The sequence below is a fragment of the Pongo pygmaeus genome, chromosome 11 (genome assembly GCF_028885625.2).
Source record: "Pongo pygmaeus isolate AG05252 chromosome 11, NHGRI_mPonPyg2-v2.0_pri, whole genome shotgun sequence".
Taxonomy (NCBI): Eukaryota; Metazoa; Chordata; class Mammalia; order Primates; family Hominidae; genus Pongo; species Pongo pygmaeus.
In genome coordinates this window covers 116,486,297-116,512,188 of record NC_072384.2, presented here as the reverse complement: position 1 = coordinate 116,512,188, position 25,892 = coordinate 116,486,297, and the positions used below count along the sequence as shown (strand labels likewise).

Below are 25,892 nucleotides of genomic sequence, written 5' to 3'. Positions count from 1 at the left end.
GATAAGTGGATAAATAAAACATGGCATATCCATATAATGGAATACTACTCGGCAATCAAAAAGGAACTATTAACACATTACAATGTGGATGAACCTCACAAACATGATTCTAAGTGGAAGAAGTTAGACACAAAAGACCACATATCATGTGATTCACTTTACATTAGATTTTCGAAAAGGTAAAGGCAAATCTAGAGAAACAGAAAGATGAGTGTTTACCTGGGGATGGGTTAAGCTGCAGATGGGTGTGAAGGAACTTTCTGGGGTGATGGAAAGGTTCTCAAGCTGGATTGTGGTAATGGTTGCACAACTCCATGTATTTATTAAAAGTCATTATATTGCACGCTTAAAGTAGATGAATTTTATGATGTGTAAATTTTACCTCAGTCAGGCTTTTTATAAGGAAATGTAAATGGACATGTAAAACATATCAAACAGGCAGTGTGCTGAAACAAGGTATCAGGAGGGTCAGGATACTTTAAAAATTTAATGATTGAGTTTGCCTCTCTCCTGCAGTTTACAGCTCCTGGATGAAAGAGCATGGAGGATCTATCGTCAATATCATTGTCTCTATTAAAACTGGATTACCGTTAGCTGTGTAAGCATTTTTATATAGTTTTCTTTCTACGTCCTTGAGTTTTGTCTTCTGAATGAGGGAAACGGGATAGGGAACATTTCTTAAATCAAGATCATTAATACCTTTAATGAGTTGTGATCCTAATAATTAGCATTTTCTTTTATTTGAACTTAAAATTCAAAGTGCTTCTAAAACATTTCCGTCCAGATGCAGACTGCCAGATTTACCAAGGAAAGGGAAAATAGTATTTGTTGTTTGTCTGATGTTCAGATTAAACTCGATGTCTTGTGTTTTATTGGGCAACTCTAATCCCAATGTGACTAAACTGGCCATCACTGTCTGGGAATAGCTTATTTGTTAAAGTATAGAAATGAAACTAATCTGTGTTAATTTAGATTTGAATACCATTAATATACCTACTTGATTTTACACAGGACTGCTAAGTTGTGCCTCCTAACAGATAATCCAGGATTTTTTCTCCAAAAGTTTCTAAGGTTTTGTGCCTCTGATTAGCCACTCTGTACACAGAGAGCATGCCTCCTTTATGCAAATTTTAGTACCCTGCTCATTTCCTGGATTATGCAGAACTCCCAAGCATTTATAGGATAGAAATAAAATTCAACTTGGCTTAAGTAAAAATCTAGGGCAGTGGTTCTCCAAAAGTGGCTTCCAGACCAGCCACATCCCCATCACTTGGGAGAAGTTGTTAGCACAGCAAATTATCCAGCCCCACTCCAGATCTGCTGCAAGAGAAACTCTGGGGGCAGAGCACAGCCATCGTGCAAGCCCTGGAGGGGATCCTGGTACCTGCAGAGCCACTGCGGAATGGGCATGTTAGGTTCAGCCACAATGTTAGCAGGAAGCTGCCTCTCCTTTTGGTTTTGCTTTCTTCATGTCTGCGTACATTCTCAGGCAGGCTGTCTCTAGGTGTGACAAAAGGCGAGTAGTAGCAAGAGTTAGAGGTCAACACTCTAGCTGTTCTTAACTCTCCAATGAGAGAGTGCCTCTCAAGTCATGCCAGCAAAAACAATATTAGTGGTGCCAGCAGGTCCCAGATAGGATACTCATTAACTGACCCTGCCTGGTTATGTGTTCAGCCATTAACCAAAAACTGTAGAAATGAGGTTGCTCTGCTATGCATGGTCAGCCTGAGGAATGAGGAACTGTAGTCATCATCGCTCGGACATGGACTGAGAACAGGCAAGAGGTACTTCCTCAAGTGCAAATCAATGTGATGTTACTAAAAACAGAGTAAAAAATGGTGTGCAGGCCATTAATACCACTCTACCTTCTTTTCCTGCTCATTATTCTTTACTAAATGTGTTTACCTATTTTAGCATGTTGGAAGAAATAATTCAGATTGTAGGTTCTTTCTGGCATTTCCCATCCTCACAGGCAACTAGTGTTAATAGTTTTGGGGGCATATCTTTTTCCTACATTTTAACAACAAATTTAGGATACTATAAACACTATTCTGTATCTTGATGTTCTCAAATGAAGCAAATATCCTGGAGATATTTTCTTAACGGAGTCTAAAGAGATTTCTTATTTTTTTATGGCTAATATGCCACTTTTATAAACCATAAGTAAGGAATGATTTATGTAACCATTTTCCAGTTGGTGAGCATTTGGGTTGTTTCCAACCTTTTGTTATTACCAAAACCAAACTAAACACCTGCAGTAACATTTTCTGTACATCAGATAGTGTGTAGCCTAAATTGCAAGAGGTATAATTGCTAAGTCCAAAGCCAAATGCCTTTGTAATTTTAAGAGATATTGCCAAACTGCCCTTTAGAAAAGTTGTAGTTCCTTTATGAGTGAAATGTATCCTCTTTCATGCATATATAAGAAGTAATGAGAGTTTCTTTTCTTAAAATACATTTTTGAAATGAAATCACTGGCTTTTTTGATATTCGGTTGGCTAGAAAAAAAACACAGCTTGTCTTTAACATGGAAAAGAAGTGTTTCAGATATTTCTTGCTTTTGTTCTCTTAAGAATCTTTTCCTTTTCCAGTGGCCTTCACACTTTGGACCATAACTCATAGTAAGAAATTTTACATCTTGACCTAGTAAACACATATGTGTATGTGTGTCTATAGGCAAAACAAAATTCGTGAAGCAAACATTCTTACTATGTATGGTGCACTCTGATTTTTCTTTCTTTCCTTTTTTTTTGAGATGGAGTTTCCCTCCTGTTGCCCAAGCTGAAGTGCAATGGCGCGATCTTGGCTCACTGCAACCTCTGCTTCCTGGGTTCAAGTGATTCTTATGCCTCAGCCTCCTGAGTAGGTGGGATTATAGGCACCCACCACCATGCCCAGTAGTTTTTTGTATTTTTAGTAGAGATAGGGTTTCACCATGTTGGTCAGGCTGGTCTCAAACTCCTGAACTCAGGTGATCCACCCGCCTCAGCCTCCCAAAGTGCTGGGATTACAGGCATGAGCCACCACACCCGGCTGATATTTTCAATTTTATTGTGGTCTACTCTGTTGTATTTTCTTTTTTGCACTTGCTGCTTGTTACTTGCTAATTTTATTTCACTATTAGCATTGTGTCGTAATTGACAATTTGAAAGACATGGGTTTAGGTATCCTCTACAATAGAAGAGGAGGATGAATGTCAGAGATTGAGCACTCCTTTTTTTAAATTTTAGCTCTCTTAAGAGACAAATTGAAACTGTTGGCTGTCGCTTGTTTACTTGACCAGTACAGGTACATGCACAAGATACATCTGGAAATACTAAAATGAATCAGATACCATCCACACTCTGAGGGAGTCCACAACTAGTAGGGGAGCAAAGCATGAAAATAGCCAGAGAGAGAAGGTGTTGGATATTCCAGTAAAGGTATTTGCAAGTGTGCAAGCAGGAGCACACAGGAGGGCAGCATCCTGGCAACATGTCTCAAAGGTGAACTCGAGTTTGGTGACATATGAGGAGGAGAAAGGAAGGCAAGTCAATGAGACATTTACTGTGTAAAGACACAGAAATTTGAGACACTGTGGCACTTTTGGGAACTACAAATAATTCTTTGTGATGATGGGTGGTGCTGCAAAATGGAAATTAATACCTTGGAACGGAGTGGGAGTCACAAAAGGCCTTAACTACCAGGGAGAGGAGTTTGAACTGCATCAGGGGTTCCTACACTACAGCCTGTGGCCCTGGGGCTCTGGGGCTGTGCATCCAGGAGGGCGCTTAAATCCGCAGGGTTATCACAACTAAGGCATTTCTTTGGAGGATCTTTTTACTCTTAATGGTTGAGAAGGAAAACATTTATATTCAAGTATGTATTACAAAGAAAAGCTCAAAAATGATGAGGATTTGGGAGTCATAGTTTGGGGGAGCATTATGTAGTTGTCCTTTGTTGGGAATATTTACGTACTAGGTTTAGTCCTATTAACAAGTTTTGTTTTTGTTTTTGTTTTTGTTTTTGTTTTTGAGACGGAGTTTCACTCTTGTTGCCCAGGCTGGAGTGCAATGACACTATCGCAGCTCACCACAACCTCCGCCTCCTGGGTTCAAGTGATTCTCCTGCCTCAGCTTCCTGAGTAGCTGGGATTACAGGCATGTGCCACCACGCCCGGCTAATTTAGTATTTTTAATAGAGATGGGGTTTCTCTATGTTGGTCAGAGTGGTCTCGAACCTCTGACCTCAGGTGATCCGCCCACCTTGGCCTCCCAATGTGCTGAGATTACAGGTGTGAGTCACTGTGCCCGGCCTACAAGTTGTTTTTACATTAAGTGTCTTTTTTTTTTTTTTTTTTTTTTAAGACAGAGTCTCGCTCTGTTACCCAGGCTGCAGTGCAGTGGTGCAATTTCTGCTCACTGCAGCCTCCGCCTCCTGGTTTCAAGCAATTCTCCTGACTCAGCCTCCCATGCAGCTAGGATTACAGGTTCACGCCACTATGCCCGGCTAATTTTTTGTATTTTTAGTAGTGATGGGGTTTCACTATGCTGGCCAGGCTGGTCTCGAACTCCTGACCTCGTGATCTGCCTGCCTAAGCCTCCCAAAGTGCTGGGATTACAGGCGTGAGCCACGGCGCCTGGCCTACATTAAGTATCTTTGAATAACCCCAAATTCATTTTTTATCTAATGACCAATTTACAACATCTATGACTGTAGAATTTGGAATAACTTGTGAAGTTCACCATAATGGAATTTGACATATTTGACTCATATTTTGATTTTGATTAATTTTTCCATGGGCAATAGATATTTATTTTTTCAGAAAAGAAGTCAGTGGGGCTGGATGCAGTGACTCACGCCTCTAATCCTAGCACTTTGGGAGGCTGAGGTGGGTAGATCACCTGAGGTCAGGAGTTCGAGACCAGCCTGGGCAACATGGTGAAGCCCCATCTCTACTAAAAATACAAAATTTAGCCAGATGTGGTGTCACACACCTGTAATCTTAGCTACTCGGGGGGCTGAGGTATGAGAATCACTTGAATCTGGGAGGTGGAGGTTGGAGTGAGACTCTGTACCCCCTCCAAAAAAAAAAAAAAAAATGAAAGAAAAAAGAACTTAGTGACCTTATTTAACCTACTATCTCAGTTATTTCTTACTTTTCTTTTTTTTTCTTTTATTTTTTTGAGATGGAGTTTCACTCTTGTTGCCCAAGTTGGAGTGCAATGGTGCAATCTCGGCTCACTGCAACCTCCACCGCCTGGGTTCCAGCGATTCTCCTGTCTCAGCCTCGTGAGTAGCTGGGATTACAGGTGCCTGCCACCACGCCCAGCTAAAATTTTTGTATTTTTAGTAGAAATGAGGTTTCACCACGTTAGCCAGGCTGGTCTCGAACTCCTGACCTCATGTGATCCACCTGCCTCAACCTCCCAAAGTGCTGGGATTACAGGCATGAACCAACGCACCCAGCCTATCTCAGTCATTTCTTTCATAGGAGTCTAAAGGCCATCCAAATAGAACTGGGAGAAAAACAATACACCAGGAAGTAACTTGAAAAACACAAGTTTACCAGTTGAAAAGTGTGGATTAAAAAATATATATTTTTGCTGATTTCTTTAGTATCTTTTCAACATTCTGATTCCTTCCATTTTTTTGGGAAGCTAGAGATTGCATTTTTAAGAGGTAATAGAGAAGGTCTTTTTCTACAACCTTAGATAACAGGCACTGAAAAAGAAAAATTACACAAATATAGATTGAGCATCCCTATCTGAAAACTCAAAATCTAGAATGCTCCAAAATCTGAAAATTTTTGAGCACCAATAGGATGCTCAAAGGAAATGCTTTTTGGAGCATTTCCGATTTTGGATTTTCAGATTAGGGATGCTAAACCAGGTAGTATATGCAAATATTCCAAAATCTGAACAGATTTGGCCGGGCCTGGTGGCTCACGCCTGTAATCCCAACACTTTGGGAGGCCGAGGCGGGTGGATCACGAGGTCAGGAGATTGAGACCATCCTGGCTAACACGGTGAAACCCCGTCTCTACTAAAAATACAAAAAACTAGCTGGGCGTGGTGGCGGGCGCCTGTAGTCCCAGCTACTCAGGAGGCTGAGGCAGGAGAATGGTGTGAACCCAGGAGGCGGAGCTTGCAGTGAGCCGAGATTGTGCCACTGCACTCCAGCCTGGGCGACAGAGCGAGACTCCGTCTCAAAAAAACAAAAACAGAAACAAAATCATAACAGATTTGAAATCCAAAACACTTCTGGTTCGAAGCATTTTGCATAAGGCATACTCAATTTGTAAAATGTTCAGTTGAGGCTGGGTGTGCTGGATCATGCCTGTAATCCCAGCACTTTGGGAGGCTGAGGCAGGCAGATCATCTGAGGTCAGGAGTTTGAGACCAGCCTGGCCAACATGCTGCAACCCCATCTCTACTAAAAATACAAAAATTAGCCGGGCGTGATGGCGCACTCCTATAAACCCAGCTACTCGGGAGGCTGAGGCAGGAGAATCACTTCAACCCAGGAAGCAGAGGTTGCAGTGAACCGAGATCATGCCACTGCATTCCAGCCTGGGTGAGAGAGCGAAACTCTGTCTCAAAAACACAAAAAACAAAAACAGCATTCGTGAACTGTGAGACAGTTGGAGTCTCTGAAAGAGAAATGAGAAACAGGGACAGAAAAAAATTTGAAGACACTGTGGGTGAAAATTTTCCAAATTTGATAAAAACTATAAACCTATAGATCCAAGAAACTCAACAAACCCCAGTACAAGAAACATGAAGAAAAGTGTACAAGGCACATCATAATCATATTGCTGAGAACCAGTGCTAAAGAGAAAATCTTAAAAGCAGCTGGAGGAAAAAGACACGTTGTATACAGAAGCAGATTTCTCATCAGCACCAATGCAAGTTAGAAGTTAGTGGTGTAACATCTTTAAAGTGCCAACAGAAAAAACCATGCCAACCTGGAATTCTTTATCCATTGAAATATCTTTCAAAAACAAAGATGAATTAAAGACTTTTTCAAACATATAAAATCTGCAAGAATTATCACCAGCAAACCTATGCTAAAATAAATGTTAAAGGAAGTCCATTATTTACTAAATAATCTGTTTTTTACCAGCTGATTTCAAATACTTTTGATTGAATTTTCCTAATTAGTTGTATAAGTTAATTTTCTCACATTAAATTATCCTGTATTTGGTTTTGAGGATCTTGTCATTAGAAATTCTAAGCCATAGTGTCTATCTACACAAGACCCCATACTTCATTTATTTTTGAGATGGAGTCTCATTCTGTTGCCCAGGCTGGAGTGCAGTGGTGTGATAACAGCTTACTGCAATCTCCACCTCCCAGGGTCAAGCGATTCTCCTGCCTCAGCCTCCTGAATAGCTGGGATTACAGATGCCTGCCACCATGCTTGGTAATTTTTGTATTTTTAGTAGAGATGGGGTTTCACCATGTTGGCCAGGCTGGTCTTGAACTCTTGACCTTAGGTCATCCGCCCGCCTTGGCCTCCCAAAGTGCTGGGATTAGAGGTGTGAGCCACTGCACCTGGCCTCCTTTGTTATTTAAAATTGATTTTAAAAATAACCACATGCTTGAAATCCTTAAAATTACCAATTTGTTTTCCTTTATAATCAAAGTTCTTCAAAGTATTCCTCTTACATAGTGATTTGGGGAGCCTTATGTGGGTCTATGCCATGTGAGATTTGCTTGATCATCAGCTGTGGCTTGGATTTAATATTGAAGGACATAGTTTTTTCTTCGTTGTTTAGACAGAAGCTCAACAAGACAGACTCCATAGCAAGAAGTCTCCTGTGGAATTCTGTCAGGTAGTTGGCATACCTGTGAGCTTGGTGAACAAGAGAAATATTCAACAGAAGCTGATTGTCATGTTTATGTTTTGTCTTTCAAAGGCATTCTGGAGCTGCAAGAGCAGGTGTTTACAACCTCACCAAATCTTTAGCTTTGGAATGGGCCTGCAGTGGAGTACGGATCAATTGTGTTGCCCCTGTAGGTAAACGATCTATATTGAAATTTATTGACAAATTATGCTTTTCTGATTCCATTTGTGGTGTTGATAGAGGTATTTGGTAATATGCAAGTATAGCATAAAAGATTGACTTTAAAACATAGATAAAATGGAAAGTCTAATTTTCCTTTTTTTTTTTGAGGTGGAGTCTCTGTTGTCCAGGCCGGAGTGCAGTGGCATGATCATGGTTCACTGTAACCTCCACCTCCAAGGCTCAAGTGATTCTTCTGCCTCAGCCTCCTGAGTAGCTGGGACTACAGGCACATGCCACCATGCCCAGCTAATTTTTTGTATTTTAGTAGAGACGGGTTTTCACCATATTGCCCTGGGTGGTCTCGAACTCCTGAGTTTAGGAGATCTGTCCGCCATGGCCTCTCAAAGTGCTGGGATTACAGACGTGAGCCACCGCACCCGGCCCAGAAAGTCTAATTATCATTATGGAAGTACTCTTTGATTTACAGCCAGATTGTCAAGAATGTTAAACCAGTGATTCTTGATTCTGGCTTTTTTTTTTTTTTTTTTTTTTTTTTTAAAGAAGGAGTCTTGCTCTGTTGCCCAGGCTGGAGAGCAGTGGCGTGATCTTGGCTCACTGCAACCTCTGCCTCCTGGGTTAAAGTGATTCTCCTGCCTCAGCCTCCCGAATAGCTGGGACTACAGGCACGTGCCACCATCCCCGGCTAATTTTTGTATTTTTAGTAGAGACAGGGTTTCACTGTGTTAGCTAGGATGGTCTCGATCTCCTGACTTCGTGATCCACCCACGTCTGCCTCCCAAAGTACTGGGATTATAGGCATGAGCCACCGCGCCCAGCCTATCTATAGATCTTATCTCTGTAATATCAATAGGTGTTATCTGTGCCACTCAGTGAAGACTAAGCATGACTGACTGCAAGCATGAGGTTAGTAATCTCATCTCTGACAAAGGTGTTCCTACTAATACTAATTCATGTTTGCCTTCCAGAGACTTTTGGTTAAATGATCAAATTTTAATACTTCTAGATTTTATCCTCTTTAAATAAAAGGCAACATATTGTGTAATTGGAAACCAATATATCTCTCCAGTATCATTTGAAGTTATTAAAACTGCCACATTTTCTAATTTTATTTTAACTTCTCTTTCCTCCCCTCCTCTCCATAATTTAACAGTTTGAATCCATTACAAATAGCTGTATCCTGTGAGATACAATTTTTTTTTTTTTTTTTTAATGTTTGAGACAAGGTCTTGCTGTGTTGCCCAGGCTGAAGTGTGGTAGTGCGATCACAGCTCACTGCAGCCTCGAACTCCTGGGCACAAGCGATCCTCCCAACTCAGCCTCCTGAGTAGCTGGGACCACAGGCGTGTACCACCGTGCCCAGCTAATTCTTTTTTATATTTTTTGTAGAGACATAGTCTCCCTATTTTGCCCAGGCTGGTCTCAAACTCCTAGGCTCACGCAATCCTCCAGCTTCACCCTCGCAAAGTGCTGGGATTACAGGCATGAGCCACTGCACCTGGCCTGGGATACAGTTTTTGAGTAATTTTCCTGACCTTAGAAAGCTAGTGAAAGATACATTTAAAAATTCCTAAACAATTAAAATTTTAGTTTATTGGTATTAGATTCAAATGCTTTATTTGCGATTTCAATCTAGGTAAAAAGCCAAGAAAATATTGCATTTTTCTAAGTCTCACGTAGCCATTGCCGAGTCTTCTCTTGTAAAGCAGAGAAGCCAAATGGAAACTAAAATAGACAGAGTCCCCTGTCCCATTGTTCCCAGGTAAGTGCCTCTTTCATTTACTTACACAATCATGACCTTCAGAAAACAAGTCTTTCATGAAAAAATCCAGGGCATGGTTAGGAGGAAGAGGAGGTCACAAAATAACCATTCAGATCATCCATTTGTGGATGGTGGGGACTGTACTTCTTCGACAACATGGAGGAAATTTAATATCAGCACTGTTAACTTTTTTTTGACTTAAGCTACTTAATGTTTGAAATGCCAGTAGACTATCTTGATATCTTTATAATTAAAATTTAATGTAATGTACTTTATTTTGTCCCTGTTTTATTTTTAAACACAGGGAGTTATTTATTCCCAGACTGCTGTGGAGAACTATGGTTCCTACGGACAAAGCTTTTTTGAAGAGTCTTTTCAGAAAATCCCTGCTAAACGAATTGGTGTTCCTGAGGAGGTAAGGTATATTTCCAGCATTGATTAGAATTGCTGTGTGTTATACTTTGGAATTTGTAATTCAGTGTCGTTTTTATGCGGTCTGGACGACATTATTTCTCCCACTGCCAGAAGATCATTTCCCCTCTTCTTTCTGGCTGTCAGGGATATGCTGGTTGTGCTTTGGCTACTGACAGCAATCTGTACTTGAGAGTGAATGCAGTATAAATTAATAACAGCGTTTTTTTTGTTAGTTTGTTTTACTGTATTTTCAGCTACATTATTTTATTACATGGCATTTGTTGGTACACAGGACCCTAAGTAAATCAGACAATTATGGCCATATGAAGTTCCACATGAGATTTCGGTTAAGGTTGAAGTCTGTAAAATCAGCGGCTTTCCAAACTGCCAGCAGCAGTCTTTTTTTTTTTTTTTTTTTTTTTGGAGCAGTCTTTTTTTTTTTTTTTGGCTTGAGACAGTGTATCACTCTGTTACAGGCTAAGTACAGTGTCACGATCATAGCTCACTGCAGGCTTGAACTCCCACTTGGGCCTCCCAAAGTGCTGGGATGATGATGATGACGATGATGACAACGATGACTTTTTCGACAGAGTCTCTTTGTCGCCCAGGCTGGAGTGCAGTGGCATGATCTTGACCCACTGCAACCTCCACCTCCTGGGTTCAAGCGATTCTCCTGCCCCAGCCTCCCGAGTAGCTGGAATTACAGGTGTATGCCACCACACCCGACTGATTTTTGTGCTTTTAATAGAGGTGAGGTTTCATCATGTTGGCCAGGCTGGTCTCGAACTCCTGACCTTAAGTGATACACCCACCTCAGCCTCCCAAAGTGCTGGGATTACAGGTGTGAGCCACCACACCTAGCTTTGCATCAGTTGTGAAATGTAATTTTTTTTTTTTTTTAAGAAAACGAGGCCAGATGCAGTGGCTCACGCCTGTAATCCCAGCACTTTGGAAGGCCGAGGTGGGTGGATCATGAGGTCTGAAGATCGAGACCATCTTGGCTAACATGGTGAAACCCCACCTCTACTAAAAATACAAAAAAATTACCCAGGCGTGGTGGCGGGCACCTGTAGTCCCAGCTACTTGGGAGGCTGAGGCAGGAGAATGGCATGAACCTGGGAGGTGGAGCTTGCAGTGAGCCAAGATCGCACCACTGCACTCCAGGCTGGGCGACAGAACAAGACTCTATCTCAAAAAATAAAATAAAATAAAAAAAAGAAAAAAGAAAAGGATGTCTTTCCCACAATAATAAAAATGAAAATAACTAGTAGTAAACTTACCTCTAAATGAAAAAGAAAAAGAAAATCACTTGCCTGCTTAGGGCAGTAGGCAGTGCGTCAGTTTCATAAATGAAAAAAACAAAACAAAAAAACCCCTTTTTCTGTGGAGCAGCAAAAAGACCAGATTAGGGGCATATAATATTCCTTGATGGGGAGAACCAATTTTATTAAAAAGTCAGGTTTCCCTAAATTAATTTATAAATTTAATATCTTTTGGGAATTTAACACGCTGATTCTATCAAAAATATTTATGCAAAAATTGCCAAAAATGTTTTGAAAATGAATAATGAGAGGATTACCCTTCATGGTGTAATGAAACCATGAAGCTATATTTATTTATGTACTGTGTATTTACATACTATGAAGCTATATTTATTTACAGCATCTGGTGCTGGTAATGAAACATATTAAAAATAGTAGAACAGAACAGATTCTTGAATTGGAACCATATGTGGGAGTTTATGGAGTCAAAGTAGCATTTCGATTTGTAAGGAAAGGATAAAGCACTCAGCAAAGTGTTGGGGGCATTTGGCCTTTTAGTAATAAATTAGACTCCCTATCCTGTATTATATACAAAATAACTTTCAGATTTATTAAAGTGATAATTATAAAAGCAAGCCCATGAAACTCTTTAAAAGAGTTATCATGCTTAGAACTAGCTTTTATTATCAGTTTGGTGAATGTCTTTCCAGAAATGTACTATGCATGCATTAAAAATTTGTATTTGTTGCCTTTTTTTTTTTTTTTTTTTCTGAGACGAAGTTACACTCTTCTTGCCCAGGCTGGAGTGCGGTGGCACGATCTCGGCTCACCACAACCTCTACCTCCTGGGTTTAAGCGATTCTCTTGCCTCAGCCTCCAGAGTAGCTGGGATTACAGGCATGCGTCACCATGCCTGGCTAGTTTTGTAGAGACAGGGTTTCTTCATGCTGGTCAGGCTGGTCTTGAACTCCTGACCTCAGATGATCCACCTGCCTCGACCTCCCAAAGTGCTAGGATTATAGGCGTGAGCTACCACGCCTGGCCTATTTATTGATTTTTTTTTACGAAAACAGGATTTGCTCTGTGTTATTTTCTGAAACTTGTTATGTGTATACTGTAATATAATCAAATCCCATTATGATTTGGATTTTATTTGCATTTTTGTTCTTGCAGTAATTCTGCAATGAACATTATGAATATAGTCATGTACTCTTGTGTGAGGGGATATGTTTCTAGAAACAGAGTTCCTGAACCAAAATAGACTTGCATTGTATTTTGGAAGATACTGTTAAATCAGACATTTGATGAGCCATGTTAACCAAGGTCTTTGGATTTGTATTCTGAAAACTAAGAGTAATATTTAATGAATTTTAATCAAGGGAATTATATTACATTTTTATTTTGGATAGAATACTTTGTTTGGGAGGCTAGGCACAGTGGTTCACACCTGTAATCCCAACACTTTGGAAGCCTGAGGCAGGCGGATCACTTGAGGTAGGAGTTCAAGATCAGCCTGGCCCACATGGCAAAACCCCGTCTACACTAAAAAATACAAAAATTAGCCAGGCATGGTGGCATGTGCCTGTAGTCCCAGTTACCTGGGAGGCTGAAGCAGGGCAATTTCTTGAACCCGGGACATGGAGGTTGCAGTGAGCAGAGACTGCGCCACTGCACTCCAGCCTGGGTGACAGAGTGAGACTCCTTCTCAAAAAAAAAAATATATATATATATTAAAATATATATATATTATATATAAATATATATATTATATAATATATATATTTATATATTATATATATTTATATATAATATATATTTATATATATAAATATATATATACTTTATGTGGTTTACATTATCTACATTTGCTGTATTAGAAATTAAAACCAAAATTTAAGAAATATTATTAATTCATTTAAAAATAGTAATAAAGGAGTACATGTTAACATAAATAACATTTACTTTAAAATAGCCTCATTTAAAAAAAGAAACAAAAACCATTTGTGTTTTTTTGTTTGTTTTTTTTTTGGTTCAAGCGATTCTCCTGCCTTAGCCTCCTAAGTAGCTGGGATTAACAGTCATGCACCAGTATGCCCGGCTAATTTTTGTATTTTTAGTAGAGACAGGGTTTCACTAAGTTGGCCAGGCTGGTTCGAATTCCTGGCCTCAGGTGATCCACCTGCCTCGGCCTCCCAAAGTGCTGGGATTACAGGCGTGAGCCACCGCGCCTGGCCAGTTTTTTGTGTTTTTGAGGGAGTGTGGTTTACAGATTGTTAGAGGTTGTGACTACTTGGGTGGGATGGTTGTTGTCTGGATGGCATTTCAGAAAGGAGCTCATTGGAGCAAGTCTCTTTTTGATGGGCTGACTTTAACAAACGTTCATTGGCTGAGTTGTCACTGCTGGATCAAACAGGGTTAAAACCAGCTCTGTTGCTTGTTACCATGTCTCAGTACAATCTGCCTTTTCGCAGTAATGTGGGACCTTTTAAATAGTGAATTCTATACCAGTCCTGTCCAGTAGAAATATACTAAGAGTCACATTTGTAATTTTAAACTTTCCAGGAGCCACATAAAGTAAAAAGAGGTGAAATTATTTTTAATAGTATATTTGACTTAGCCTAATACATCCAAAACATCGTCATTTCAACATGTAATCAACAATGAAAAATGGAGATTATTTTCTTCACCCCTTGGAGCATCCAGGATTAATGAGATATTTTACCTTATTTTTCCCATACTCAGTCATCAAAATCCAGTGTGTGTTGTATACTTACGGCACGTCTCAATTTGGACCAGTCATATTGAAAGTGTTTGAGTAGGCGACTATGGCTAGTGGCCTCATTTTAGATAGTGCAGCACTGTACTAGCTGCTGGGAATACAAGGATGGAGAGAAGGCTTGGCTGCTCTCCAAGCTCTTAGAGTCTCAAGGAGGTATAGCCTTGTGAATATAGGACCAGGACTGGGATGAGGCAAGCAGGGCATGGACACAAAATTTAAGGACCCACTCCCTCTCAGGGAAGATTTTGCACTTGTGCAAACCTGAGAGTAAATACCTCCTTAAATCTTGCACCCTCGACACCGTATTTGCCTCACCCTAGTCCTGGCCCTGCCTGGGGGCCTTTTAAACTGCAGATTCTGGGACCTCAACCCCAGAGCTTACAATTGCGATGATCCTGGAAGGATCTAGGAATCTGGAGTCTCAGTAAGCGTCCCTAGTGATTCTAATGCAGGTGTTTTGGATCATCACCGTTTGAGAAACTCTGCTTCTTCCCACAGCCTCAAGTGAGAGCTCCTTTACAAGTCAGTGAAATAACTTCCTTCTGTTTGGGTTGGGAGTAGGTGTTGCTGAACTCATCAGTTCCCTATTTGAATTTTTAAGGAGTACGGTGGGAGTCTGAAGTGCCTTTGGTTTATTTATTTATTTTTTTTGAAATGGAGTCTCACTCTGTCACCCAAGCTGGAATGTAGTGGTGCAGTCTCAGCTCACTGCAACCTCCTAGGCCCAAGCAATCCTCCCACCTCAGCCTCCGAAGGAGCTGGGACCACAAGTGCCCGCCACTGTGCCTGGCTAAGTTTTTGAAGTTCCTCTTGTAGAGAGCTCCTTTGAATGTGTGTTGCTGGGCTTTTGGCCTGACAGGACCACAGACTGAACAAACCAGAATGCTAGTTTATTGCTAAACAGACACATTGACTATTTCAGGGACCAAAATATAAAAGGCACAAGGTAGTGATGGAAAATGGGGTTGTGGAGGACAATGAAAGGCACAGAAGGAAGTGAATTGTTTGAAATGGGAAAGAGCAGAGCTGAAGCACTGAGTTCACTTATGGCTTCTTGACGTCATGTAGCTTGCTTGACACCGTCTAAGGCTCCCGCATACCTTGCCACTTTTACCCTAGTCACCTACCTGATTTCGGTGATGCTCAGGTAGAAAGGGAAGTTGTAGGAAAAGGAAGGTGTCTATGTACTGTGAGGTTGTGGTGCACATGCATACACTGTTGGATTCATGTTACAATCATGTGCTTTGAGATGTCTTTACTAGGGAATGTGAGGCGGTTAGAAATGGCGAGTAATTGCTTTTACCTATGCACGTGTGTGTGTGTTTCTGTTTCCAGGTCTCCTCTGTGGTCTGCTTCCTACTGTCTCCTGCAGCTTCCTTCATCACTGGACAGTCGGTGGATGTGGATGGGGGCCGGAGTCTCTATACTCACTCGTATGAAATACCAGGTGAGCAGCTGAGGAATGAGCAGTCACCAGCTTTGTGCTGTGTCATGTTCAGGGGTTTAAAATTTATTAAAAGTTGTTACTTAAGAGATGAGGGTGCTTTCTTATAGAACATCAAAATGTACAAAATGTTTATATTCATGATGTGATTTTTTTAATGAAATATTCCTAGTCACAGAAAATATCTAACTATCTTTATTATAGAACTTAGCTTTTTGTGCATGCATAGGTTGGTGGAATTTGAACCCTGAAAAATATTCTCAGTATGAGTATATGTTTCTAAAGAGGAGACAGAAAAGAGGCAAGACAGTGCTATAGTTTTAAAGATTTAATTCCATTTTGTTCCTCCAGTAAATGGCTTACGTATCTGAGCAGAAGAATCAGGCCTCCTAGGTGGGGTGGGGTGCTATGGTGCTATTTTGTGCCCTCTTTGAGATATATATTGAATAAAGGCAAATGAAATTTCTGTATTCATCATTTTTGATGTACAAAAACAGAAATTTGGCCAGGTATGGTGGCTCATGCCTGTAATCCCAGCACTTTGGGAGGCTGAGGCGGGTGGATCACTTGAGGTCAGGAGATAGAGACCAGCCTGGCTAACACAGTGAAACCCTGTCTCTACTAAAAAATACAAAAAAATTAGCCAGGCTTGGTGGCGGGTGCCTGTAGTCCCAGCTACTTGGGAGGCTGAGGCAGGAGAATGGTGTGAACCCGGGAGGCAGAGGTTGCAGTGAGCCAAGATTGTGCCACTGCACTCCAGCCTGGGCGACAGAGCAAGACTCTGTCTCAAAAAAAAAAAAAAAAAAAAAAATATATATATATATATATATATAAAACAGTCGGGTTTGGTGGTGGGCACCTGTAGTCTCAGCTACTTGGGAGGCTGAGGCAGGAGAATCGCTTAAACCCAGGAGGCGGAGATTGCAGTGAGCCAAGATCATGCCACTGCACTCCAGCTTGGGAGACAAAGCAAGACGCTGTCTCAAGAAAAAACCCCAGAATTTTTATAAGTTTAAATCAAATATTGATATTACATGCAAATGCCTTTATGCGTGTGTGTGTGTGTGTGTGTGTATCTCATGACTAGATAACAGAACTTTGCGGTTTGAAGGGTCCTAAAAGATCACAAAGTCCAGTATCCTAGTTTTATAAACAACAAAACAAATCCACAGAAGTTAAAAAGTGTATCTAAGCTAATAACTAAATCACTCCAAAAATGTAGTAAAGGATATAAAATGCAAGTGTATTGAATTTCTGTTGTTAAAGATAATTAAGTGGCTACTAGCAAATTAACATATGGTTGATGTAACCCAGGTGAATTTGAATTTCATATCAAGGACCCAGGGTCTACGTACTCTTTCAGGTGCTGACAGTCTGATCAAGGCTTAAGGCCTTTTTTGCATTAATAAATGATTGGTATATCTGAGAGGCAAGCAAAAACTCAAACTGGTTTTCCTCTGCTCTCACGACGCAACAACCATTAGCACAGAAGACTTCTGTGACCAGCTGTTTGGGGTTACTTCCCCCACACACCAACCAAGCAAGCAGTTCTGCAGCAGACCCCAGCTGGGCATCCTCTCATTCAGTTCTGACACTGGAGATAGGGTCAGATCCCACAGGCTGAGGGCTTAGTCCCACAAGATGCCCCCTGCTTTGGACACCGTCACAAGTCTGGGCCTCCAAAACTTCGGACTGACTAGGTTCAAGTTGGGGTTCCCATGACCCCCTCTTTGGGTTGGAGTAATTTGCTAGAGCAGCTCACACAACTCAGGAAAACACTTCGATTTACTGGTTTATGATAAAGGATATTACAGGAGATACAGCCGAAGAGGTGCACAGGGCAAGGCATGTGAGAAGGGGCACATAGCTTCTGTGTCCTTTTTGGCCCCACCACCTGCCAGGAACCTTCATGTGTTCAGCTATCTGGAAGCTCTTGAACCCAGTCCTTTGGGTTTTTATGGAGGCTTCATTACATAGGCATGGTTGATTAAACCATCAGCCACTGGTGATCAACTTAACCTTCAGCCCCTCTTACCTCCCCAGAGGTTGTGGGGTGGGTATGAGCTGAAGGTCCCAACCCTGTAATCATGCCTTGGTTTGTCTGGTGACCAGCCCCTATACTGAAGCTAACTAGGGGCTGCCAGCCATCAGTCAATCATTAACATATAAGAACACATCATTTTGGAGAGTCTAGGATACTAGGAGTTGTATGCAGGAGATGGGGTTGAAGACCAAATGTATGTTTCACAATATCACAGTATAGAACTTTAATTTTACTTATTATTTTCCCCTCCCACATGTATTTCATTACTAATAACATCAATGTGGTGATGTCGATAAGATACTGTGGTTTTAAGGGTCTTGGTTGGAAAGAAGAAATACCTACATGGTTTTGCCATATTGTTTTCTGAAAAAAATTCCAAGTAGTGAGGGTGGAGAGAATCTTTCCACTTCTCTCACAGTAGAATTCAGTCACTGTTTCTTATCGTAGGTTGCACTGTTTTACCTTTAGAAGGGAAAGAAATTTCAAATAGCTTTTTCCTTAGGCCTTCAGTGAAATGATTTTCTTTTGTAATTCTAACACTTTTTATCATTAAAAATATTTTTTTAAGTTTTTGAGGAAAGCGGGTACATCTATCTTTTAAGAATATACTGCCCCCTGAATAATGAGAGTATTCAGCCTTTCATTACGGTGTTTTCTTTTAAGATTGGCAGCTCCAAAGTGAGAATGTCTAAGATGGAAACTTGGCTCTATCCTTATTAGCTGTATGCTTGTGAGAAAGTTAATTTCTATAAGCCTCTATTTTGTTCTTATATGCAGGGACACATACAGTATTTATTTCATAGAGCTGTTGGGAGGATCAAATTAGATAAGGGACTTTTTCTTTTTCTTTTTTTTTTGATACAGAGTCTCACTCTTGTTGCCCAGGCTGGAGTGCAGTGACATGATTTCAGCTCACTGCCATCTCCGCCTCCTGGGTTCAAGCGATTCTCCTGCCTCAGGATCCAGAGTAGCTGGGATTACAGGCGCCCGACACCACGCCCCACTAATTTTTTTGTAGTTTTAGTAGAGATGGAGTTTCACCATGTTGGCCAGGCTAGTCTCGAACTCCTGATCTCAGGTGATCCGCCTGCCTTGGCCTCCCAAAGTGCTGGGATTACAGGCATGAGCCACTGTGCCCGGCCTTAGATAATGCACATTTAAAGCCCTATGTCAGGGGCTGGGCACCATGGCTCACACCCATACTCTCAGCACATTGGGAGGCAAAGGTTGGCCAATTGCTTGATCCCAGGAGTTCAAGACCAGCCTGGGTAACCTGGCGAAACTCCGTCTCAACAAAACATTTAAAAAATTAGCCTGGCATGGTGGCATGTGCCTGTAGTCCCAGCTACTTGGGAGGCTTAGGTGGGAGGATCACTGGAGCCCGGGAAGTCGAGGTTGCAGTGAGCCATGATCGCACAACTGCACTCCAGCCTGGGTGACAGAGCGAGACCCTGTCTCAAAAAATAAAAATTAAAAAAATAAAGTCTTTTGTCGAATTGGATGCTTTTAGTCACAACTCAAAATGGGCTCATCAGTAAAGGAATTCGCTGGCTCACATAACTGAAAAACAGGTAAGACTTGACTTAGTAGCTCACTGATCTCATCAAGGACAAGTTTTTCCCGTTTCCTGTTTTTGCCTCCATGGTTGGCTCTATCTTAAGGCAGGCTCTCCTCATTGCAGGATGGCTGCCTGCTGTTTCTATGTGTAAGGCTGATACTTCTGTGTTCATACCCAGATGGACAGAGAGAGAGAGGGCTGGAGGAGTGACTTTGTTCCAGAATTTCTAACAAAATTCTGAGATCCACTCTGTATTCGATCAGCTTATGCAAATGTCCATTTCCAACCAATGACTGTGGTGGGGTTATAGTGCACTGACTGACTTAGCTTAGACCACATGCCTTGGTGCCAAGCTTCCCTGGCACCTTCTAGATCCTTAAATGGAAACAAGCTGTTGGAAAGAAGAGATGGGGACCTGGATGCTGGAGAGGCAAGTGGCAGTGCCTGGTACAAAGTAAGGACACTATTTTTAAATTGTGATTATTAAGGAGACACTATTTCTTGACAATCCACAGTATGCTAAGCACAGCACACATGGTGTCACGTTTAACCCTCACAACTGTAAAAGGTAGATATTGTTATATCCTTTAATAGAGGAGGAAACTGAGACTCAGGAAGAGTCATGTGCCCAAATTCAGGAAAGCTAACGCGTGACAGACCTGAGATTCAAATTGAAGTCTTTTCTCAAATGTTTGCCCTAAGGATTTATTTTTTGGTGCTGAGAAAATGTGTGAACCAGGGAAATTAACAAGAGGATTTGGTGGGAATGAAGAGGACGAATGAGATTTGCAAGTGACAGGAGGCTTTCCACTTCTTTAACAGATCATGACAACTGGCCCAAGGGAGCAGGGGACCTTTCTGTTGTCAAAAGGATGAAGGAGACTTTTAAGGAAAAAGCTAAGCTCTGAGCTGAGGAAACAAGGTGTCCTCCATCCTCCAGTGCCTTCACATCTTGAGGATATGCTTCTGTACTTTTTAAAAGCTTATAGTTGGTATGGAAAACATTTTTCTGATTTTTATATGTTATTAATTATATCTATGGAAAAACTATTCCTGAAATATATACACTCTTATGTCCCAATCAAAGTCTTTTAACCTATGATTTCAAAATATATAAGTAACAGAAATTAACATATTTTAATGATTTTACTTTTTATTTCTAAGAAAAGTATTTGAAAAATGGAATAATTTTAAATCAATGATAATTCTAGGGATCATGAACTCCCAGAAGATTTTATTATTTAATTGTAAAGGTAGAGGCCAGACGCAGTGGCTCACGCCTGTAATTCCAGCACTTTGGGAGGCCGAGGCAGGCGGGTCAGCTGAGGTCAGGAGTTCAAGACCAGGCTGGCCAACATGGTAAAACCCTGTCTCTACTGAAAAACAACAACAACAACAACAACAACAAAAACACAAATTAGTCGGGCGCAGTGGCACACAACTGTAGTCCCAGGTACTTGGGAGACTGAGGCAGGAGGATCGTTTGAACCCAGGAGGCAGAGGTTGCAGTGAGCTGAGATCATGCTACTGTAGTCCAGCCTGGGCTACAGAGTGAGACTACATCTCAAGAAAAACCCAAAAAACAAAAACACAAACAACAACAACAAAATTATAAAGGTAGAAAATAAATATAAATTGTGTCATAATTAAGATTATTAAAATTAGAATTATACAATGACTTATTTTTGGTGGCAAATACTTTTGGAGCAATAAAGCCTTATGGTAATTATTGATGTGTAGTTTCTTTTGTTCATGAAGTCAAATTTGTATTAATTCTCTTAATTCAAAGAAAAAGTTTTATGTGATTTATTTTTGGCAGTGCCTGATTTGTGTCTTGATTTTCTGTCCAAAGTATTCCCTTTTTTCCATGCATCTCCTTTTGTAGGCAAAAACAAAATTTCAATTGTATGCAAATGTATTAGGGTTCCATATTCTGCCTTCTGTGGCTCCAGTCTGATAGTTAGACCCTTACTGAAGAAATGCCTTTGGCAGATTGAATATGTTCATTCTTTCTCTTAATCAAAGTTCTTTCAAGTATCTGAGGTGAAGTAGCTATTTTTTTTTTATCATGAACACTCACTTTATTTATTTATTTATTTATTTATTTGTTTGTTTTTGAGATGGAGTCTCACTCTGTCACCCAGGCTGGAGTGCAGTAGCGTAATCTCAGCTCACTGCAACCTCCACCTCCCGGGTTCAAGTGATTCTGCTGCTTCAGCCTCCTGCGTAGCTGGGATGACAGGTGTGCACCACCGCGCCCAGCCAATTTTTGTATTTTTAGTAGAGATGGTGTTTCACCATATTGGCCAGGCTGGTCCTGATCTCCTGACCTTAAGTGATCCGCCTGCTTTGGCCTCCCAAATTGCTGGGATTCCAGGTGAGAGCCACCATGCCCGGCCTGTCATTAACACTCATTTTAAAGTGTGTGATTTACCAAGCTCTGGGGTTTGGGACCCAGAATCTGCAGCTTTCTCATGCTCCCAAGCAAGGCTAGCATGAGGGAGAGGCTAATGAGGTGCCGAGGGTGCAGCATTTAAGGAGGTATTCTCCATTGTCAGGTTTGTGCCAGTGCAGAATTGCCCCTGAGAGTGAGTGTGTCCTTAAATTTTGTGCTCATACTAATAATGTGAGAAGATCAGAAAGCTTCATTTTCCTCCCAGATAGCACTTTAACAGTGGCCTTCTGGAACTGATAATATCATAACAACTGAGAATTACAAACCATGTTAGAGGGAAAAGTGGCCCTAATACAGGTTGGTGGAGAAGATGGAAAAGGCAGGGCTTGCTTTCACATGACCTGTGTTAATGACTGCCATCGACTCCTTAAATCTCCATAGCGTTGCCATTTATTTCTGCTTAAGGCACAGAACCTGCCTATGTAGCACTAAACTTAGGTACAACTCCTTATTAGAGCTTCTTCTTAGACTATCACTGGACAGCTGGTCATTATCTATATTTTAGAATTATGAATTTATTATCCAGGACTCTTATATACATCATAATAGTATTCTGTCAATAATGTACTTTTGCAACTATGCTTAGTAAATTTTGTTGTAGAGTGACTGTTCTTGAATAGGCTTAATAATTTGGAGCACCTACTATGTATTTAGCATTATGCTAGGAGTCAGACATGCAATGGTGAAAAAATACGTATGTATCTTGTCTTTACTGAGCTTACAGTAGAGAGAGAATGAGAGAGAGAAAGAGAGAGAGAACACAAGTGCTGTAAAGGATAAGGCCATGATGCCCACGGCGTATAACTGAAACATAGGAAACAAAATGAAAATTCTATATTTATGTAAAAAGAGTTTGTTGATAAAGATGATCCTTGTAAACATTATACCTCCCCCACACACTAATCTTATGGTTTGTGGCTTATGTTAGTTCAGGTCCTCTGAAAAGCAGGTGCCCAGACATAATGAGATTTGCATGATACTTATTGGGCACCAGGCCTGTAGAGGATAAGGGCAGGGAGCCAGAGAAGGCAGTGATGGCCTTCAGACCATGCTGCAAGGCTGACCCCTGTAAAACAGAGGGGAGAGAGGATTGGGCAGGAGGCATCTCAGATTGCAGCAAAGTGATGCCTTCTTAAGACAGCTTGCTGAAAGTATGCATTCACATTTACAGTGGCCCACAGGAATACCACCGGGCACTCAATGGGTCATGTGGATTCTCTACTGTGTAAAAGTAACTCTGTCTCCTCCTGCTGGTGCCTGGACAAAGGGAGTTCAGAGATCAGTTCCGGCATCAGTCATAGTTTGTAGCTCACTGGGACCTCACATCCCCTGGCAAGATCCTCCCTCTTTGGGACCAGGATTTCCAGTGCTGCTATGCTCCTTGAATCCTGCAGCAGATCATTGGAAATGATGGAATGCAGGGCCACTCCCAGTTTCACCCACCAGATCCCAGACATGGTTCCAAACCTACTGGGGACATGCATCCTTGAAGACAGCACTCCATCCTGGCCCTTCAGCCGGGTCTTGGTTGTTCAAGCCCTCTGTGAGGCTGGCTGCCTATGGATGGTGCGGGGTGTGGACGGACAGTGGTTCCACAACCAGGGGCTCACTCTTTCATCTCCTTCACTGGGAAGTGAGTCACCTGATTGGATGCTATGCCCCATGGGATTCCATGCCTATGGACCAGGCTTTCTATAGCCCCCAAATAGTCATGGTGTCTGAGTCCCTGCAGGCAGGAAAGACAAACTCTTGCCTGGAAGAGGCATCTATCACTATGACGAGTGATGCAGAAACCACACGGCAATTTGAACAAGACAGTTAATAGTGAAGAGTGATTATCACAGCAGGTTGAAGTAGTGAAGGACTGGCTAGTAGGAAGTAAAAAGAACTTGAACATGAGAATAGCAGATATCGGGAGTAGCCTGCACCACCAGGACTAAGAGTGAGAGCTCAAAAGAAGAGCCCTGGCCGGGCGCGGTGATTCACGTCTGGAATCCCGGCACTTTGGGAGGCTGATGTGGGTGGATCACCTGAGATCAGGAGTTCGAGACCAGCCTGGCCAACATGGTGAAACCCTGTCTCTACTGAAAATATAAAAAATTAGTCGGGCCGGTGGCCGGTGTCTTTAGTCCCAGCTACTAGTGAAGCTAAGGCAGGAGAATCACTTGAACCTGGGAGGTAGAGATTGCAGTGAGCCAAGATTGCGCCACTGCACTCCAGCCTAGGTGACAGAGTAAGACACTGTGTCGAAAAAAAAAAAAAGAAGAGCCCTCCACGGCACCCCTGGGGCTGACACCCAGATTGAGTAGGGAGGGCAAGGCTGTGGCTCAGTGGAGGGCAGAGAAGTCTCTGGTGCTCTGCTGGTGGAACTTGCTAGAAACCTGCCCTCTGGGGTCCTGGGGAAAACTGCACAGAGAGATGTCCTACCAGAGGCCTCTGATGCAAAACTCCCCGAGGGAGATGCTGGGAAGCTGGAGCTGCTTAGCACTCCTGCGGAGCGGTCTGCACTGCACAGGTCAGGAAGCAAAACCCTCTTCCTCCTCTAATGTCTCTCCATCATCCTCTCCTGACAAAGCTTCAGAGCCCCCTGGCCCAGGGAAACAACTTAGAGGGCCCAGATCCATTTTCACGGAACAGAGGAGCAATACATCTGGAGCCTGCTGCTTGTCGACTGGCCATCCCGTGGCCCATTGGTCTCCTTAAGGAGCAATGCCACTTCAGGGCTCAGCGATGGTCAATGTTGCAGGCAGGTTGTTCAGAGGCAGCAACAGCTCCATTGACTTTGGTTAATGGGGAGTCCATAATAAAGGGCCATCTACAGCCTCCCTGCATCCCTGTGCCTGTCACACCAGTTCTGGGCTGGCCAGTGATGAAGGCCAGCTATCAACCGGCCGAATCTTCTAGGCTGCTTGGTTGTTGTATGCCTCTTCCATGAGGATTGCATTCTGGGGACATTAACGTGGGAGGCAGAAATGACACTCCCCTGGAGCGCCCCACTCCCCTGGGCTCATCCGTAGGCCTCTATCCCAGACCTTGTTTCCTGGCCACTGTATATATTCTCATCTCGGGCCACTTTTCATTCCCTTGTAGATACCAGTTGCACCCTTGCACGCTGTCCATTAGAAAGATCTTCCATCTCCACCATCACGGGGCCACTCCTGAATAGGGCTATAATGAAGTTCTGACAACTGTGAAGGAGAGAGAGAAGGAAGGGAATTGGGTAGGAGAAAAAAATCACAGACTGCAGTACAGTCCAAGAAAGGGAGGATCAGGTGGATGGGAAGTCCTCAAGTCAAAGTCACCCATGGGAGCCACCCTTGTCCCTATGGACAGCAGGGCTGTGTTTGTCACAGGCCCGGAGCAGCCCGAGGGGAAAGGCAGTGGTGGATAGAGATGGGCAGCAGCTGGGACCCACAGCCAATCAATTTTGTTTCCCATAGCAGGAGGTCTAAGGGGTTTCTTTTCATGGTTGCCACTTGGCTATTCTGCAACTGTAAAACTTCACCATTGATTTCATTCATTTTTTAACACGACCTGGGGCTTGACTCAAAGCAGTGCCACCTTGTGGTTAGTTGTGGAACACCAGCCTGTCTGGGCAGTGGCTTCTTAGGATTCAAGACCTGGTTGCAAAGCTTCAACTTGAGCTTTAGTTTCTTTCTTTGGTATTTCTTCTGCACTCCTTGTTTACAAGGATTTCATTTCAGCAAAGGAGGCATCTATTGAAATAAGATCAACCAGCGGAAAGATTCTAAACCATATTCAAGAATGGTATGCTACATCAGAACTAGCGATTATTGAGCCCATGTTTTAAGACAGCCAAATCTCTAGGCTGTTTTGGATCTTATCCTGGGCAACACTATTTCTGATTTGTATGATAACCAAGGCCCTCTGTGGGTTAGTGCCAGCTTTCAAGCAGCTGTGCCTCAGTCTAGTGAGAGGCACTCCTGCGTTCTGCCTGGTGGGAGTCAGAGTCTTAGGATCTGGCAAGTCCTGATGCCGTCAGCATTCACATTGCCTTACAGGGGTCTCCTCCCCACTCCAGGATAGATAGGCCCACCACCTGTTCTTGTCTGCAGCCTTCAGACTTGCTCTCCTTGAGGTCTTCAGTTCCCCAACAGGAAATATCTTGAAATCCCCTTCTTTTGCTGAGGTTACTGACCTTTCTG

At 42.2% G+C, this 25,892-nt stretch overlaps 1 protein-coding gene across 1 annotated transcript in view; it reads left to right on the top strand.

Annotated features, from left to right (window-relative positions):
• PECR (peroxisomal trans-2-enoyl-CoA reductase) overlaps positions 1-21,000 on the top strand; it is a 47,479-nt gene extending 26,479 nt beyond the window's left edge. Inside the window, exons 4-8 of the mRNA XM_054478271.2 lie at positions 517-598; positions 7,901-7,997; positions 10,075-10,185; positions 15,561-15,672; positions 20,094-21,000. Of these exons, the coding sequence (XP_054334246.1) occupies positions 517-598; positions 7,901-7,997; positions 10,075-10,185; positions 15,561-15,672; positions 20,094-20,179 (488 nt within the window). The 3' untranslated portion in view covers positions 20,180-21,000. The remainder of the gene's footprint in view (positions 1-516; positions 599-7,900; positions 7,998-10,074; positions 10,186-15,560; positions 15,673-20,093) is intronic.
• The last annotated feature ends 4,892 nt before the right edge of the window (positions 21,001-25,892 follow it).